At 36.9% G+C, this 14,452-nt stretch overlaps 1 protein-coding gene across 1 annotated transcript in view; it reads left to right on the plus strand.

Moving 5' to 3' along the window:
• The window catches only part of OTOGL (otogelin like), a 96,661-nt gene that overhangs the window by 54,618 nt on the left and 27,591 nt on the right, over positions 1 to 14,452 (plus strand). Inside the window, exons 30-37 of the mRNA XM_026060175.1 lie at positions 2,076 to 2,232; positions 2,782 to 2,808; positions 6,479 to 6,646; positions 8,182 to 8,460; positions 9,083 to 9,200; positions 10,478 to 10,557; positions 11,517 to 11,774; positions 12,303 to 14,320. Coding sequence (XP_025915960.1) covers positions 2,076 to 2,232; positions 2,782 to 2,808; positions 6,479 to 6,646; positions 8,182 to 8,460; positions 9,083 to 9,200; positions 10,478 to 10,557; positions 11,517 to 11,774; positions 12,303 to 14,320 — 3,105 coding nt within the window. The remainder of the gene's footprint in view (positions 1 to 2,075; positions 2,233 to 2,781; positions 2,809 to 6,478; positions 6,647 to 8,181; positions 8,461 to 9,082; positions 9,201 to 10,477; positions 10,558 to 11,516; positions 11,775 to 12,302; positions 14,321 to 14,452) is intronic.

Here is a 14,452-nt window from a genome sequence, read left to right on the forward strand (position 1 = left end):
ATGAATACAAATGAGATCATTAGACATCCCAGCTGAACCTCCTGACTTTCAGAACTGAAGTTTGATATCAATATGGTTAGGAATTTGCCTGGAGAGGAGGATGTAGTAGCTTAACCCAGGAGATTTATTAATGTTGACTTTAGTATGTTAAGAATTTTTTGAGCGTGTGCCTGAGAACATAGCGATAAGTGTATTTTCAAAGTGGAAAGCAATAAATAAAAACAGAACTTTTGAGAGTCTTTAAGGAGCCATATTATACTAACTCATAAAGAAAGATTTTTTTCTCTTGAACTTTCATTTTCCTTATCTTACCCATTTTGTGATTAAAATTTTCAAACATTATGTCAAGGATTTGGCATAATTGTTAAGAAATTCATGTCAGGTGCAAAACATGACATTCAATTAGCAGTCAGGTATTTTCACATGCACATATCCATCTTGCCTGGAACAGTCTGCAAAGCAAATGACTTCCAGGTGTTTTTACAACCTATTCATCAGTGTGTGAAAACATGGCCCTTACGAATGTAACAAAGCAAGCTGCTATCAAGGAGATCTGTTTCGTTACTGGCTGCACAGGCAGGGAAGTGGATGCCCAGGGAAAAAGTCCAAGCAGAGATCAGCACTGGGGCACGAGAGGAACAGAAAGCTACGTAGGCATGGGTCTTGGTAGGCACTTGGAACAGCGCTCTCAAAGTCAGTCCTGCCTTGTAGGTGGCTGGGATGCCGCTGTGCGTAGAGCAAGCTCCTCTCTGCAGGACTGGCGGGGCCAGACTGCTCTGAGCTCAGGGTTCAGCTGAGGCTGGAAAACTTCCTTTCAGGGAGACAAAATCTTGCCTCTCTGACTGGCAGCGACTGATGGATTGCAGTTGCCCAGCTGAGCACCGAACTCAGCAGGGGCTGAGGAGCCGTGATACTTGCAGGAAAAAGGTCTTCCTCATAACTCCTGAACTCAGCAGGAGCTTTGATCCAAGCTTCCCAGCTTGTCACAAAAAAACAAGATACCACTGACCCAAGCTGAGACATGCCATCCCATAGATGCAGGAGTTGGGTCGCACCCTGGAGCCGGGGCTGCTATTTGGTGATGCCTGCAAAGTTATTTGCAATGGAGTTAACTCCTATGTGCCCATCCCAGTCCTATCTCCATTTTAATAAGAAAAAAAGATGAGAGAAAAAATAAGCAAGCAAAATGGCATCTCTCCTCACTTCAAGCATGAAAGACAGAAAAACAATCTTGTTATCCTTGCCAGCTTCTAGCAACTGCCGGCTCAGGAGCCGTCTCAGTGTTTGAGAGGTGCTGCTTTGTTACTATGACGTTATTTCTGTTGGGCTGACGTGCCATTCAAGTCCTTTAAAACTGAACTAAATTAGAGTCTAAAATTGATTCTAAATTGAAGAATAGCAGTGATTAAACATTACTCTATGTTAAATGAGAATACTTTTTTTAAAAGATTGCTCAACATTACAGAAAAGATTATTTAAAAATAAAAAGTAATGTTTCTGTTTCCTGCTGTTAGTTTTTGATCTTCGATAGGACTTTAGAGTTAGAAAGTGGATTTCTGAGCTAATGAAGATCTGGGGGAAAGAGTATTAAAATATTGATAAATGTAGAAATATTTTTCTACAAAATATCACCAGTGTGCTTAAACTTCCTTTTCCTGACCAAAAAAACCATTACAAATATATATTTTTTTGAAGTAAAATAAAATACTTTCGCTATTGCAGCTCTGATTTTATCGTTATTCATGCAAAACTAACAGGATGACTCTAGGTGGCAGTATTTGCCCTATAAAAGCAGCATTACCAACTTCAATAAGCAAGAACCAAGAAATAGTAAGTGTGTGGACAGTCATATTTATTAACACTCAGTGATTAAACTTTTCTCTTGGTCTGTAATATAGGTATAAACTGATCATTCTAAGTGTACATTTCATAAAGGAATATATCCAAACCTTAGAAAATATGGTATTTTCAGTCCATCCTTCTAGAGGTAGCGCTCCTGCTGAAACTCCTATGACAGGAATTTGTACAGCTAGTGCAATCGAGTCACCTGGCCTCTTTCTTATTTTTTTCCCCAGATTGATGTCACTTCTTTTGTCAAAAACTGTCATACAGATACATGTAACTGCAATCTTGGAGGGGACTGCGAGTGCTTGTGTACCAGTATTGCAGCTTATGCTTACAAGTGTTGTCAGCAAGGAGCAGCAATTCACTGGCGGTCTCCTACGCTCTGTGGTATGTACCTGGTCTGAGCTCCTCTGGAGAAGGGGGTTTCTTTGGTCTTTTGCTGTCCCACGATCCAAATGTCTTGAAATAAGACAGAAGTGGCTGGATAATAAATGTACTTCTTGTTCACATTTTCAAGCTGTGTCAGCTGTTACTCATATACACCTCAATTTACTGTCTTACCAAAGAATACTGGCTGTGTTCAGGGTATGTTAATGTGGAGGCTGTTTAAAAGGCAAAGGTACGCAAGATTTGGGGTACTTTCAAAATGCTGTGTGGGACTGCAAGTACATTTTACTTTTAATTCATAGTGAGAACAGTTCTCAGCTATAAAATAACTAGTGCTTCAGGTCTGCTGTCCTGGCACATCTAATTAAATATAACTGTATGTCACTGAATAAAAGCCTAAGGAAATAGTCACTAATTAAAATACATTAAGGAGAATGAAACTACCTGTGATCACAGTGTATTTTACATTTTTAGGATTTCAGTGTGCTGGCACGCATGGATCTTCTGCTACTTTTTGATAATAATATGCTTATTTTCTATTTCTTTTAGCTTATGACTGTGAATATTACAATCAAGGTATGTAGTGTTTAATATTACTCTCCGATTCATCCTCATTTTTATATAGTTTGTTGCTCTTACCATCCGTGTTTTGCAGCATACCATCTGATGCGCTATGTGCTAGTTGTTCAGACATTGATTGCTCTAGAGTATAGAAGGTATCTTTGATGTACAGTCTCTCTTTCTATGATATGCTATTTTGTGATCTTCTCTCTCTCTCAAAGTTATTTTGTGTTCCCTTTAAAAAAAAAAAAAAAGAGGAAAAATAATTAGAAAAAAAATCCCAAGAGGCACTTCTCTTAAATCAGTTCACTCAGGCTAACCTTGGAAGAAAATATAGTTTGCTAATTTCTCTCTGTAATGGGTCAGAATGATTTTTCAATATTCCTGTTCTGGCTATGTCACCAAAGCAAGTCCCCTGGATCTTTCAGCTGTGTGTCCAGAGACAAAGGTTGCATGGAAACGAGCATCCTAGCTGTAAGCAAAACCAAACATCTGTCATCTCAGATGAAACATGATACCTTCCACTCCAAAAATAAAATGCCTTATTGCTTATGCTGAGAAGACTCACTGTTAGCTGTGTTGGAGGTTACCTCTTTTCTCTGCTCCCTTTTCCCTAGGGTAGGATTACATAGTCACAGTCCCCTGAGTTCACTGAACATTCAAGTCTGTTAGAAAGGAGTGATGACTTGCATGAACCGAGAACATTGTATGTCATTTGGCACATTTTCCTTGCCCATTTAATATCGTTATGTTATTATACTGATTTTTTTATAACCTGACCTCTGATCCATAAAAAAGGTCTTCTACTCTGCCTATTCAGAGACAGTAAAACTTCACTGGAAGCAAGTGCATGCATGGACATGGCCCATGTAATCTTGAGTTCCACAGAACAAAAATACTTTTTCCCACTGCCCTCCCACAGAAATCAACTTACAGGTGTTTGCTGGTGTAGTACCATAATATAAAACAAATGAAAACAGGGTATTGCTGAGGCAGGATGTCAAAACATGAAAGATTTAGTTGATTATTGGGGAACCTACTATTGCTACTATTGTTAACTTTTTGGGTTTTGTCCCAAATCATTGATACTCAGATAGTATCATGGACTCTTTCACTGTTCTTTTTATTAATGCCCTTTTAAAAGGAAAAAGAACGGCTCAAGGTGATTCAAAACATCTTGTCACATATATCATTGTTAAATGAAAAATTAAATAATTTCCAAAAAGTGAGCTCACTCGTCCATGCTGTTCTGTTATGGATATCTAAAAATACTCTTTCTCTGTGCCATATTCATGTGCCTCATGTACTGCATGAGATTTGTCCTGTATAAATATAAAGAGACAATGCTACATTAGTAAGGGATTCAAATACTGACAAATTAGTATGCATCTTACAAGTTTTTTACATGGCTATTACCACTTTATTTTCCACTTCATTGAACTAACTGTTTCTGGTATGGTGAAACTGTGAAGCATTTTTCTTCAAAAATTAATGGTGCAGATATACTTCATCTCTAATGATACTGAATTAATAATTAATTTGGTATGATTTTTAGAAAAAATAGAAAACTCTCAAACTCTATGAACATTTCTCACACAATATAATTACCTTCTAGGTTTGCCTTCTGAAGGGGCTTGCTTTTTGTTTTTCCTTCTGAAATTGAGGACATGTAGAAGAGATTGCTCTGGTTCAATTAAGAATTCAATTGAATTCATTGATTGGCTTTTTCTAGCTCTACTTTGACTGATGTATGTACTTTTAACTGATTGCTTGTACTTTTAATGGGTTAAAGTCAGTGGCCTCATTATGCTGAATGGTCTTGGTTTTCCCTATGTCTCAGCTCCTGAGCTTGTTATTGTCAGTGAGCGTAGGTGAACTACCAGGCCATGAAGCATATCTTGGAAGTCAGGGAGAAGCACTACAAGGATGTTAGCTTGTGTCTGCACTGTAAGATCCAGAACCGGGGCCTGTTATATTTTGGAATTGGTAGGATAAAAGATTTTATCGACAAATCTCACAAGCATTGTACTGTAAAAACAGCTTAAAATTAGAGTGATATTTGTGTAATTTCTGTGGCACCCCATCTTAGATTTGGATACCCTGCAGGTGGGTTGTGGGAACAGAGGTATTAAAAAGAAAGGGAAACTTGGCTAACTGCAATGGTATGAGTGTGACTTTCAATATGTCCTTTTTAGCAACTCACATCCTGTAGCGAGCATCATACAGTAGACAGATATTTTTCTCCTTCAAAGGGTCTGGCGCAGTACTTTTCAGCATGTAAATCCTGCTAGGTATACCAAACTTTCCATGATATTCCTTGCAATAGGGGATTTTTGTCTTATTTAAAAAGAAAGCAAAGGATGACTTTATGCATGTGTTGGCCATCAAGTGCCACCTAAACACCTTTTGGGATGTAGGGTGGCTCCTCCTTCAGCTCTGATTCTTTTTTGTTCTGCCTGATGTCAAATTGTGGAATCTTTATGGAAACTTTATGGATTACAGCTCAGTCCTGCTTCTGCTGAAGTCACAGGCAAAATATCTGTTAGTTTAGAAGGAAAAAAGCCAGAGGATTTAGAATAAACAGTCTGTAATTGCCTTACCACTTTCTCTGTAAAGATGGTTATTTTGTGGCAAACTTGTGAGCTTCATATGCGTGTGAGCTCCACCATAGTTTCCATATAAAAACAGTAGTGATTATCATGCAGTTTTCTTCAAAAATTGGTGCCTAACTTCCTACTGAGCCAAATCTCATTATTATGAGCATTCCTTCCCTCTTGTGGCCATACTGGCATTGGAGCTGTCCTAGGTTGGGAGGGGGGTTCAGCTCTTCCACTGAAAGGATTAAAAGCTTTCACGAAACTTAGATTTTGTTTATCACTCACAAGGTAAGGTTTTAGAAGTATGCTGCTCTTGATTCTTTCAGAGGGGTAAAGGCTGAAGTTATTCTAACTGGATGCATCCCTGTTCGCCTTTCCAGCATGGCAGTAGTAGCTCCCAGGGCTTGCTGTGGGGAGTGTGGGTGTAGTTTGGCAAGCAACGTTTTGGCAGTGCTACGGGCTGAAGCAGTTGCCACTCTTATATTGGCATGATCTTTTGGATGACTATGTGGTGAACCAGATTGGAAAATTCAGCTGATTATTATTCAGCTGGATAGGTTCCCTCCCCAAGCTCTTGGGATGGCATAAGTGGGACAGTAGGAAAGAAGAAAATGGTTTGTGGGAGAGGATGAAGAAGACAAATGCTTAAGCATTATTGCTGTCAAAAGTTGAATCACAGCCTTATAATTTGAAAGCTGTAGCTTCAGTGCCTAGTTGTGAACAATAATATTAGTTCTTCAGTTCATCTTCCAATGTAAAGAAATATGGACATGTAAAAGACTACATACCATAAGGAAGCAGCATTACTTTCTTGTACATGTCATTGTGTGAAGATAGCTACCCTCACTCTTTCATGCTCACTTTGGTTATTTGTATTCTGGACAGCAAACAAAGAATAAGGGTATTAAACAGGAAGACACAGACATATTCCAGCATAATACCTTGAGGCGTTGAGCTGTAGTTCCAAACTTAATTGATTCCAGGTATGGTGAAATATTTAAGGCAATATATTCTGTCAACTAAGACTTAGGTTTTGTATGTTATGTGAGTATGATTATTTTTTTTACATTTGATTTTTCTTCTCTTAGGGCTTGGTGAAGGACCATATATTTTGGCAAGTTATGGACAGAATGATACAATCATAGGAGCTAACATATCCAGTAGAAGGATATTTCCCCTGCCTAGAACTGGAGCATATGGAAATGTATTTTTTAGTTTCGTGATAACTCCAGGACTTTTCAAAGATAAAGATCTATGTAAGTGTTCTCAACTTTTTTTTAAGGCAATTCATGTTTTTCAAACTATATGAATCATTTTTCAAGCATCACAACAAGTGAGGAAGCGAACATTCTAGTTTTGAGGAGGAATGCTGATTTTTTTGAAAAAAATATTGGAAAATCTAGCTGCCAGTTTTAAAGCTGACTTTTAAAAGATTATTTTGGAAATGTTACAAAATACGAGTGAGCAGAATTCCTTTGTGAGAAAAATGTAATTAGATTGTATAACCGGAAATAGGAAAACTTTGTGTATGTAGCTAGTGAGTATCAATTCTAAAGATGAATGCAGGAATATATTTGTCTCCAGTAGAGCCATTTCTGCTGTATCTTTTCTTCTTTTGGGGGACTTTCAGTGCAGTATAAAATGTGCAGCTTAGAACATCAGCCTGTCTCCTGCGTGATTGTTGTGCAGCATCTCAAGACAATGTAGAGAGAAGTTTGCTTTAGCTAACAGCTATTTCTGAGCTCTATTTTTCACTTACCAGAGACATATCCAAAGTATACAACCAAAGCCAAATATGTTTAAATAGTTTTCCTTCTGCATTTCTTGACATATATTGGGTTTGTGTCAATGAAGTCAATACAGACTTTGCCACTGCTTTCTGTAGACTGCTTTCTGTAGTTTAATTTGTTGAAAAAAATCCCAAACTCTCAAAATTCAATGCAGAGAAGGGCTGTCTTTACAGTAAAAATTTGGAACTATATTCACAAGCAGCTGACAATTTTGCAGTGGAGGAATTAGGTTTTTAGATATGATTTTGAAAATGGAAAGTGTATAAAATAGAAAAATTAATGAAGTCTTGTGAAATTCTCTAACAGATGTAAGTAATGTAAGTAAAATATGTGTTGTAGCTAGGCAGTTCACAGGTAGTTTTCATATCTATAAGGGATGAGATAGTATTTATATAAATGAAAGAAACTCAAAGATCTTATTCGAGTTGGCAACCAAATCTGATGTTGGCCTTCTTTTAAGTTTTGAAATTTTCAGAAATTTTTTTTCACTTTTGATTTCTAGGCAAGGATAGAGTAAATATAAATGTTTTGTGTTTGGTCGCAGGTTTTCTTACTGTATTCCTGGAAATAGCTGTATGTAAAAAACAGACCTCAAGGTGAATTCAGGCTTGTTCTTACAAAATATGCGTGGTCTTATTTATTAGCAAAATTTTGGCACAGTTGAACTGTTAGACTTTTATCTGAATTTGAGAATAAACTGTCACAATTTGAGAATGTCACAATCTGAGGCTGCTTATGAATTATATCGAAGGCTGATTATACGAATGTAGTTTTAGTCTAACTGATTATCTCTTTGGTGAGGGCTGGATTATGTTATTTGAAGTTTCCTTTAGAGTCTGCAATTTTAACTTTTTTATGCTACATAAAACTGGAATTTTTTTTTGAAAAGCAGCTGTTTAAAATGAGCTGATTAACAGCCAGTATACGATTTGTAATCTTGCTTTTAGATTTTTTTCTGTGAAAAACTTACAGGTAACAGCCTTATATTTTGTTTGTGGCAGCTCTTTCTCTCGTTTCCCTTGAATCTGCTGAAAGACCAAACTACTTTCTGTATGTATATGACAATGAAAGTGTTGGGCTGGAACAGTGGCAGGCAAGTGCCTCCTTTCGGAGACAAGCCTCATTCTTCCACCACCAAGGCCTCTGGAGTCCAGGGTTCAGTGCCTTTGAAATGCACAGTAAAAAAGGCTTTTTCATCATTCTCACATCATCTGGTGTTAAAGTGGCAAAGTATGATGATTCAGAAGAATTCAAACGTTCAAGTAGCTTTAGTATTGAAGGTAAGTTTTGCATAATCCCCAGGAATGAGTGGAGCGTATCTATTCGCAGACAGCCTTCAGAGGGACTTGCTTTCATCAACAATAATAACAAATACATTTTCTCCTATTTTTGATTACTATTCTGTCCTTGTCTTCCATTCCACCTCCAATATTATTTCCAATTTTTTTCCACTATGAAGATCACTTCATCTTTGGACTACATTTTCGTTGTTAATTCTTTCAAAATGAATGTGGCATGTCATAAAAAGATGCGTGTTAATGTCCTGTTAGTGAGCTACAGATACTTATTCTGGTAAATGAAGGGGGTAACTCTGTTGCTCCTGAAACCAATAGTACATACTCTATGTTTAATTAATTTTTAAGTTTTTTTAACCAAATACTTTGTTAAAAGTGAGTGGCTGTTTGTACCTTTGATGCTTCAGTATCTTTTAACTTGATTGAATTTGAAATACTTATTCAAATGAACAAAATCTCATCTATTTGGAAGTTTTTGAGAATTTCTGTACTTTGTTTTCAGCATTTTATTTTTCTGAACATCCCAATGTACATTGTAGAAAAGACTATAAATTTATAGTTTATTGACTACACAGTGCATAAATGATACTTTTTCCTTATTTCTTAGAACTCAGTGCATCTGTGCCATATAGAAGGATTTGTGAATGGAGATATGAACCTTGTGCTAATCCCTGTTTTAAAACATGTAGTGATCCTGAAGGAATAGCATGTAAATTTCTTCCTCCGTAAGTCACGTTAAACTCAGTATTGCTAGTGTATTGTTTTGTGTAGTATGTGTACCATATGTTTTCTGCAAGTTGCTGCCGCTGCAGTATTCATTAATTTTTATTCATCCAGATTTCAATAGCATTGCAACAAGAATTGAACAAGTCTCACAAGTCATGTGAAACCATTTGTAACAAGCATCCTGTTTCCCCATTATATTTATTCCTGTTTATATGTGATCCTTAGATACAAGTAGGAACAAATAGAAAGAAGGTTTGTATTTAGCCTAGGTGATTAACTTCTGGTAGTACTATGTAGACATCTATTTAATGAAATAATGAAATAAAATGAAATGAAGATTATTCCCTTCTGTGATGATATATTCATTCACACCACAGAAACCATGTTGCTGTAAGACTACATCTTTCTGGTGTTTAAGGGACAGATCAAAACTTGAAGAAGTAAGGGCGAACTACGCCCCCTCCTGTAAAAAGATGGAATTTTATCATTAGAGATGCAGGTTGGCATGATGTAAGGGATTTCACATTGCCAATATTAGTTTGTTAGTTATTAGTAGTAATAAAATTTTTGGTCTACATGGATTTCCTCTGACATCTACAGAACCACAATTTTTGTAAAACAAACTAAAAGAAAAATTGTCTAAAATTCAGGGCACAAAATCTGGTGGAAAAGATACTTTGATTTTCAGCATATCTCCCTAGGCATATGCTGTTCAAGATTAGACACATTCCTAAAACATATTTCCTCTGTTGTCTTCCTTAGCTTTTTCCAGATGGGTACACTGATTGTTAATTTAATGATTTTATCATTAAAAATACATAAAAAGTTAAAAAATAAGGGAAGATATGGACTTGCCTGCATTTTCCTGCTCTGTGGTGGTACACAAGACTGAGAGGCATCTTATAAAGTCAATATAAATGCCTTAATATCTCAAATCTGAGCAGTGATCTTGTAGTGAAGTTCTTTGTCTCATTGGAAACCTTTTTGCTTAGGGATCTGAACTCCCACGGGGTTGTCAGAAGCAGAGTGTTCCAAAACTATCATGTCTGAAGAATGGATTATTAATGATTTAGAAACAGAGTTAAGCTGTTCAATGTCTTATTGACCTTATTATGCCTCAAAATACTGTGTATTCTTCATTACACTACAAATTTCTCAGAACTCTGACAGAGGCACACTGAAATGTTTCATTTTGCCAAATTGAACTAGTTTAAAACTAATTTATATTTCTACTGTGCCACTTCTGCTTTAGAAATAACTGTGTAATATTTTAAAGGGTTGAAGGATGTTTGCCATACTGTCCCAAAAACATGATCCTTGACGAGGTCACACTTAAATGTGTTTATCCAGAAGACTGTAAGTACGTTTTATTATTTTGTCTAGTCTTACAAATCGCTCTACAGATCCCATTAAAGTTTTCAATCAAATGTACTTTGTTTTTGCTATTAAATGTTTTAACAGAACATTCTTCTGTTGAAGAATGCCTCCCTGGGCCATACACTGCATTCCCATTCATCCAAAATCCTACATCCAAACAAGTCATACCTAAAGCTGAATTCCTTCATTCCTCTAATGCTGTGTAAAACTCAACCTTTTGTCATGGTGTTAGACTCGCAACAACTGTGATTTGGCTATATAACTGCTTCTGTATAATATGTATATGAGAGACATCCCAAATGAAAAAAATGCTGCTGCAGTGAGGAGTTCAGGCTTTTCAGCTGGTGAGCCACCAGTAACAAATCCAGTGCATCTATTTCATAACTTCTGGTGTGTGAAGATACCACATTATTCACTTATTTTGGGGATACTGTATTCTTTTACAATAATAATTACATTTTTATACATAGTCCTTTTTTATTTTATAAGTCTGAATTAATCACATTATGCCTGATATTTGTCAGTACAAAGTTTTCACATATAATATATTGCCATCCAAAGATATAAAAGAAGACAACACATTGTTTAATCTATTTGTTCCAAATATTTTACTAGTCTGTATTTACAGAATTTTCCATAGAACTCCCTTGTTGCTTCAAAACTGCTCTGCAAAATCAAGGTTTTCAATAGTAAAAAAATTAGCTACTCCATTTGCAAAGAAAATCAGAAAAATTCTTGAGAGTGAGTTGAGTTCCTTAAAGCCATCAGGCAACCTGGAACCCATATTCATTTTCTTTGCAGTCATTGACAAGTTAACTTTTCACAAAATTGTCCTCTAATTTGTTAATATTTAAATGGGACCTGAGTATAGATAGATATTTCTATTTTGCTCTACCAATAATCCAGTAAAAGGAGTGAAACATGCATTTTCCTTTTAGGTATACCTGTGACACCTACGGAATCAGCAGCTGGAACAAAACTTTCATCGTTAACCTCTCACACAGTTGCTACCACGGAGAGATTTCCTCAGACACCTCCTGTATTTGTTGCTACGAGGATTGAGCCAGCTCCTGACAAAATAACCATGAAAACAGATGTAACTCCAAGGGGAATGGATATGTCGGCGCAGTCCATTACAGACTTTTTTTCACTGGAATCATCTAATGCAGCCACCTACTCCACATTCGCATTACCAAGTACAGTGGAGCCTTCTGATGTACTTCACAGCACAGCAAGCTCTTCTGTCCTTTCCAAACTCATCTCTTCAACAGATTTTCCAACTGCTCTTCAAGCATCAGTAGTCACATCACATACTGTCAGTTCTACTGTATCTATAACTTTACCCATTATAGTAGCAACTCCAACAACCATGCTTTTACCCCACTCAGTGCCAGTCCTGTTCCAGCGCGTTCTGCATTGTTAATGCCCGCTTCCCTAGTTGTAGTACCATTTCCACTTGAATCGTCAACCACTCAGCTAGGAACTGCTCCCCTACTACAACTTTAACCTCCAAACCATCTTTTATAACTTCTGAGCTGCCTATGGGGATTTGAAGAAGTGGAAATCCTTCAGTAAGTCATTCTAAGGGATCAGCAGTATCCTCTGAAGTGTCGTCTTTGTCTGCTTTGCTGGCTGGCAAAGCAACTTTCACAAGACCCACATTTCTTCCAGGTCACAGTTTGCACTAAGCACATCTGCTTCTCCTATATCTCCTTTGTCTATAGGAACCAATTCTAGCATTGGTCATCCTGTAGTTCACCCAGCATCCATTTCTGCACTGACTTCAACTGCTCTTCAAATTCCGAGTACTTCTAGGTTTACTAGCTTTGAGACAAGTTTTCCTCAATTAATCACACCTTCATATTTGGAAACAACAAAAGCCTTGTCTAAAACTTCTCTGGTATCATTAAATACTAGTTCTTTAGCTAGTTTTTCTCCAAAGTCATTTTTATCTTCAAAGGAAATTCAAGTGACTGTTCCCAAACAGACATCTCCATTAATGAAAGGCAATATTTCTACTGCTTTGCCTGTAATGACTGGATCTTCCCCTCAAGTTGCTTCTCAAATCCCTACAAACACTTCTTTGAGTCCTTCTGTAATGCACACAGTATCCATACCACTGCCTTCTCTGATTTCCTCCCTGAAACCCAAATCTATGGGAGGTGTCACTGTTATCTCAAAGAATCTTTATAAAGAACCATCCACTGTTTCAGTATCTCTTCTAGTCAATCCTGAAATCTCTGATGTGTCTATTGCAAGTACAGCCCCAAAAGAAAATAAATATGCAGTGCACACTGACTCCTTTTTGCTGTCATCTACTTCTAAGAAGCCAAAGAAATCCATTAGTTCTACAGTCTTCCCTCTTAGGACATTCGTATTACCTCTAAATGTTTCGTTAATAACCACTTCAAAAATTACAGAATGCCCAAGCAGTCCACATACAGAATTGAAAACTGCCCCTGTGGCACAAAAAGCAGGCACTTTAATTTCTAAAGAACCTTCTCTTACAAGTTCATCGTCTTTGTTTTCAATCTTTTTATCAACATCAATACCATCTTCTGTAACATCCCATTCTACAAGTTCTTCATTGATTCCTGTATCTGGTAGGACATCTTCATTAACACAAAATATAACTGTTAGCCAAATATCGCTTTCATCTCTAGATACACATGGAACCTCAAAAACTGCAATTATAGATTTTGCAACCTCTTCTGTAGGTTTTTCTACATTTACTTTAAACACCAGCCCTTCTACTAGCCTTTCAGCAGCACTAAAAACATCCATTATAATGCCCTATTTGCTAACACCTAAAACTCCTGAAGTCACTTTAGAAAGCCAGTTCAGTAGGGTCTCTGTGTCTTCACCTCCTCCTAAGACCACTCATCTCTCTACTGTTTCTCTAGGAAAGCAGAGTTCTTCAGTAAGTGCTTCAGCAGAAGATGGAACAAAATCTATCATATCAGCTGGAAGCATTGCTCAATCCACTACAACAGTGACCATGAATATAACTGTGAATGCTACATCCTTAAAAACAGGTTATATTTTTGCAAAAACACCACCTTCAGCCACTTTATTAGTTACTTCTGGCACTACTATAGCCCCTAGGATTACTACAAAACCCACTGATTCTCCTGTTGCTGACTTGAAATTTTATATGGCTTCAGCTTCAGTTCCTGCTACCACAGAAATACCTATGCATGTGGCACACAAATTTTTATTTACATCTGCACCATCTCAAGTTTCACAAAGCACTAAAGAAACTCTAAAAATGACAGTCATGAAAACAACAGGTACTGTAAGTCCGTTTTCACAGATGAAGAGTACCTTGTTTACAGCTTCAGAATTTAAATATGCAACATCATTTGAAAAAACTGCAGATATTTTAGAAAGCAGTCAGACTTCAAATGTGCAAAGGAATGTCACCAAGACAAAGTTGACCACTACTGAGAAATCTTCCATGCCTTATTTGACAGCATTTGCAGTTCAGAGTTCACCTTTTTCAAGCAAAAATGACACAACTTCAGTAAAATCTCTCTCCCTCTCTGAAGTCCCGGATGTAACAACATCAGATTGGTTTAAAATCCTAACACAGAGAACTGTTAAACCTTATTTTAATTTAACAGAGCCCACAGAGTTGCAGAATGGAACTGTAACGAACTTATCTCGTTCCAGTGGTGAAATGGTCCTGCCTTCCTCTTCAGAGCCTGTGCATACACTTATGTCTGCATCTTCTGAATGTGTGGTATGATGAGTTTTATTTGCCCCTATGTGTTAATATATATATATTGCTTTTCAAGCCATTCTTTTATGCTATGCTTGATATATCAGAGAGTTTAAGTATAATAAAATATCTTCCAATTTTGTTTTTATTTTT

This window comes from Apteryx rowi, unplaced genomic scaffold, assembly GCF_003343035.1.
Source record: "Apteryx rowi isolate R43461 unplaced genomic scaffold, aptRow1 scaffold_166, whole genome shotgun sequence".
NCBI lineage: Eukaryota > Metazoa > Chordata > Aves > Apterygiformes > Apterygidae > Apteryx > Apteryx rowi.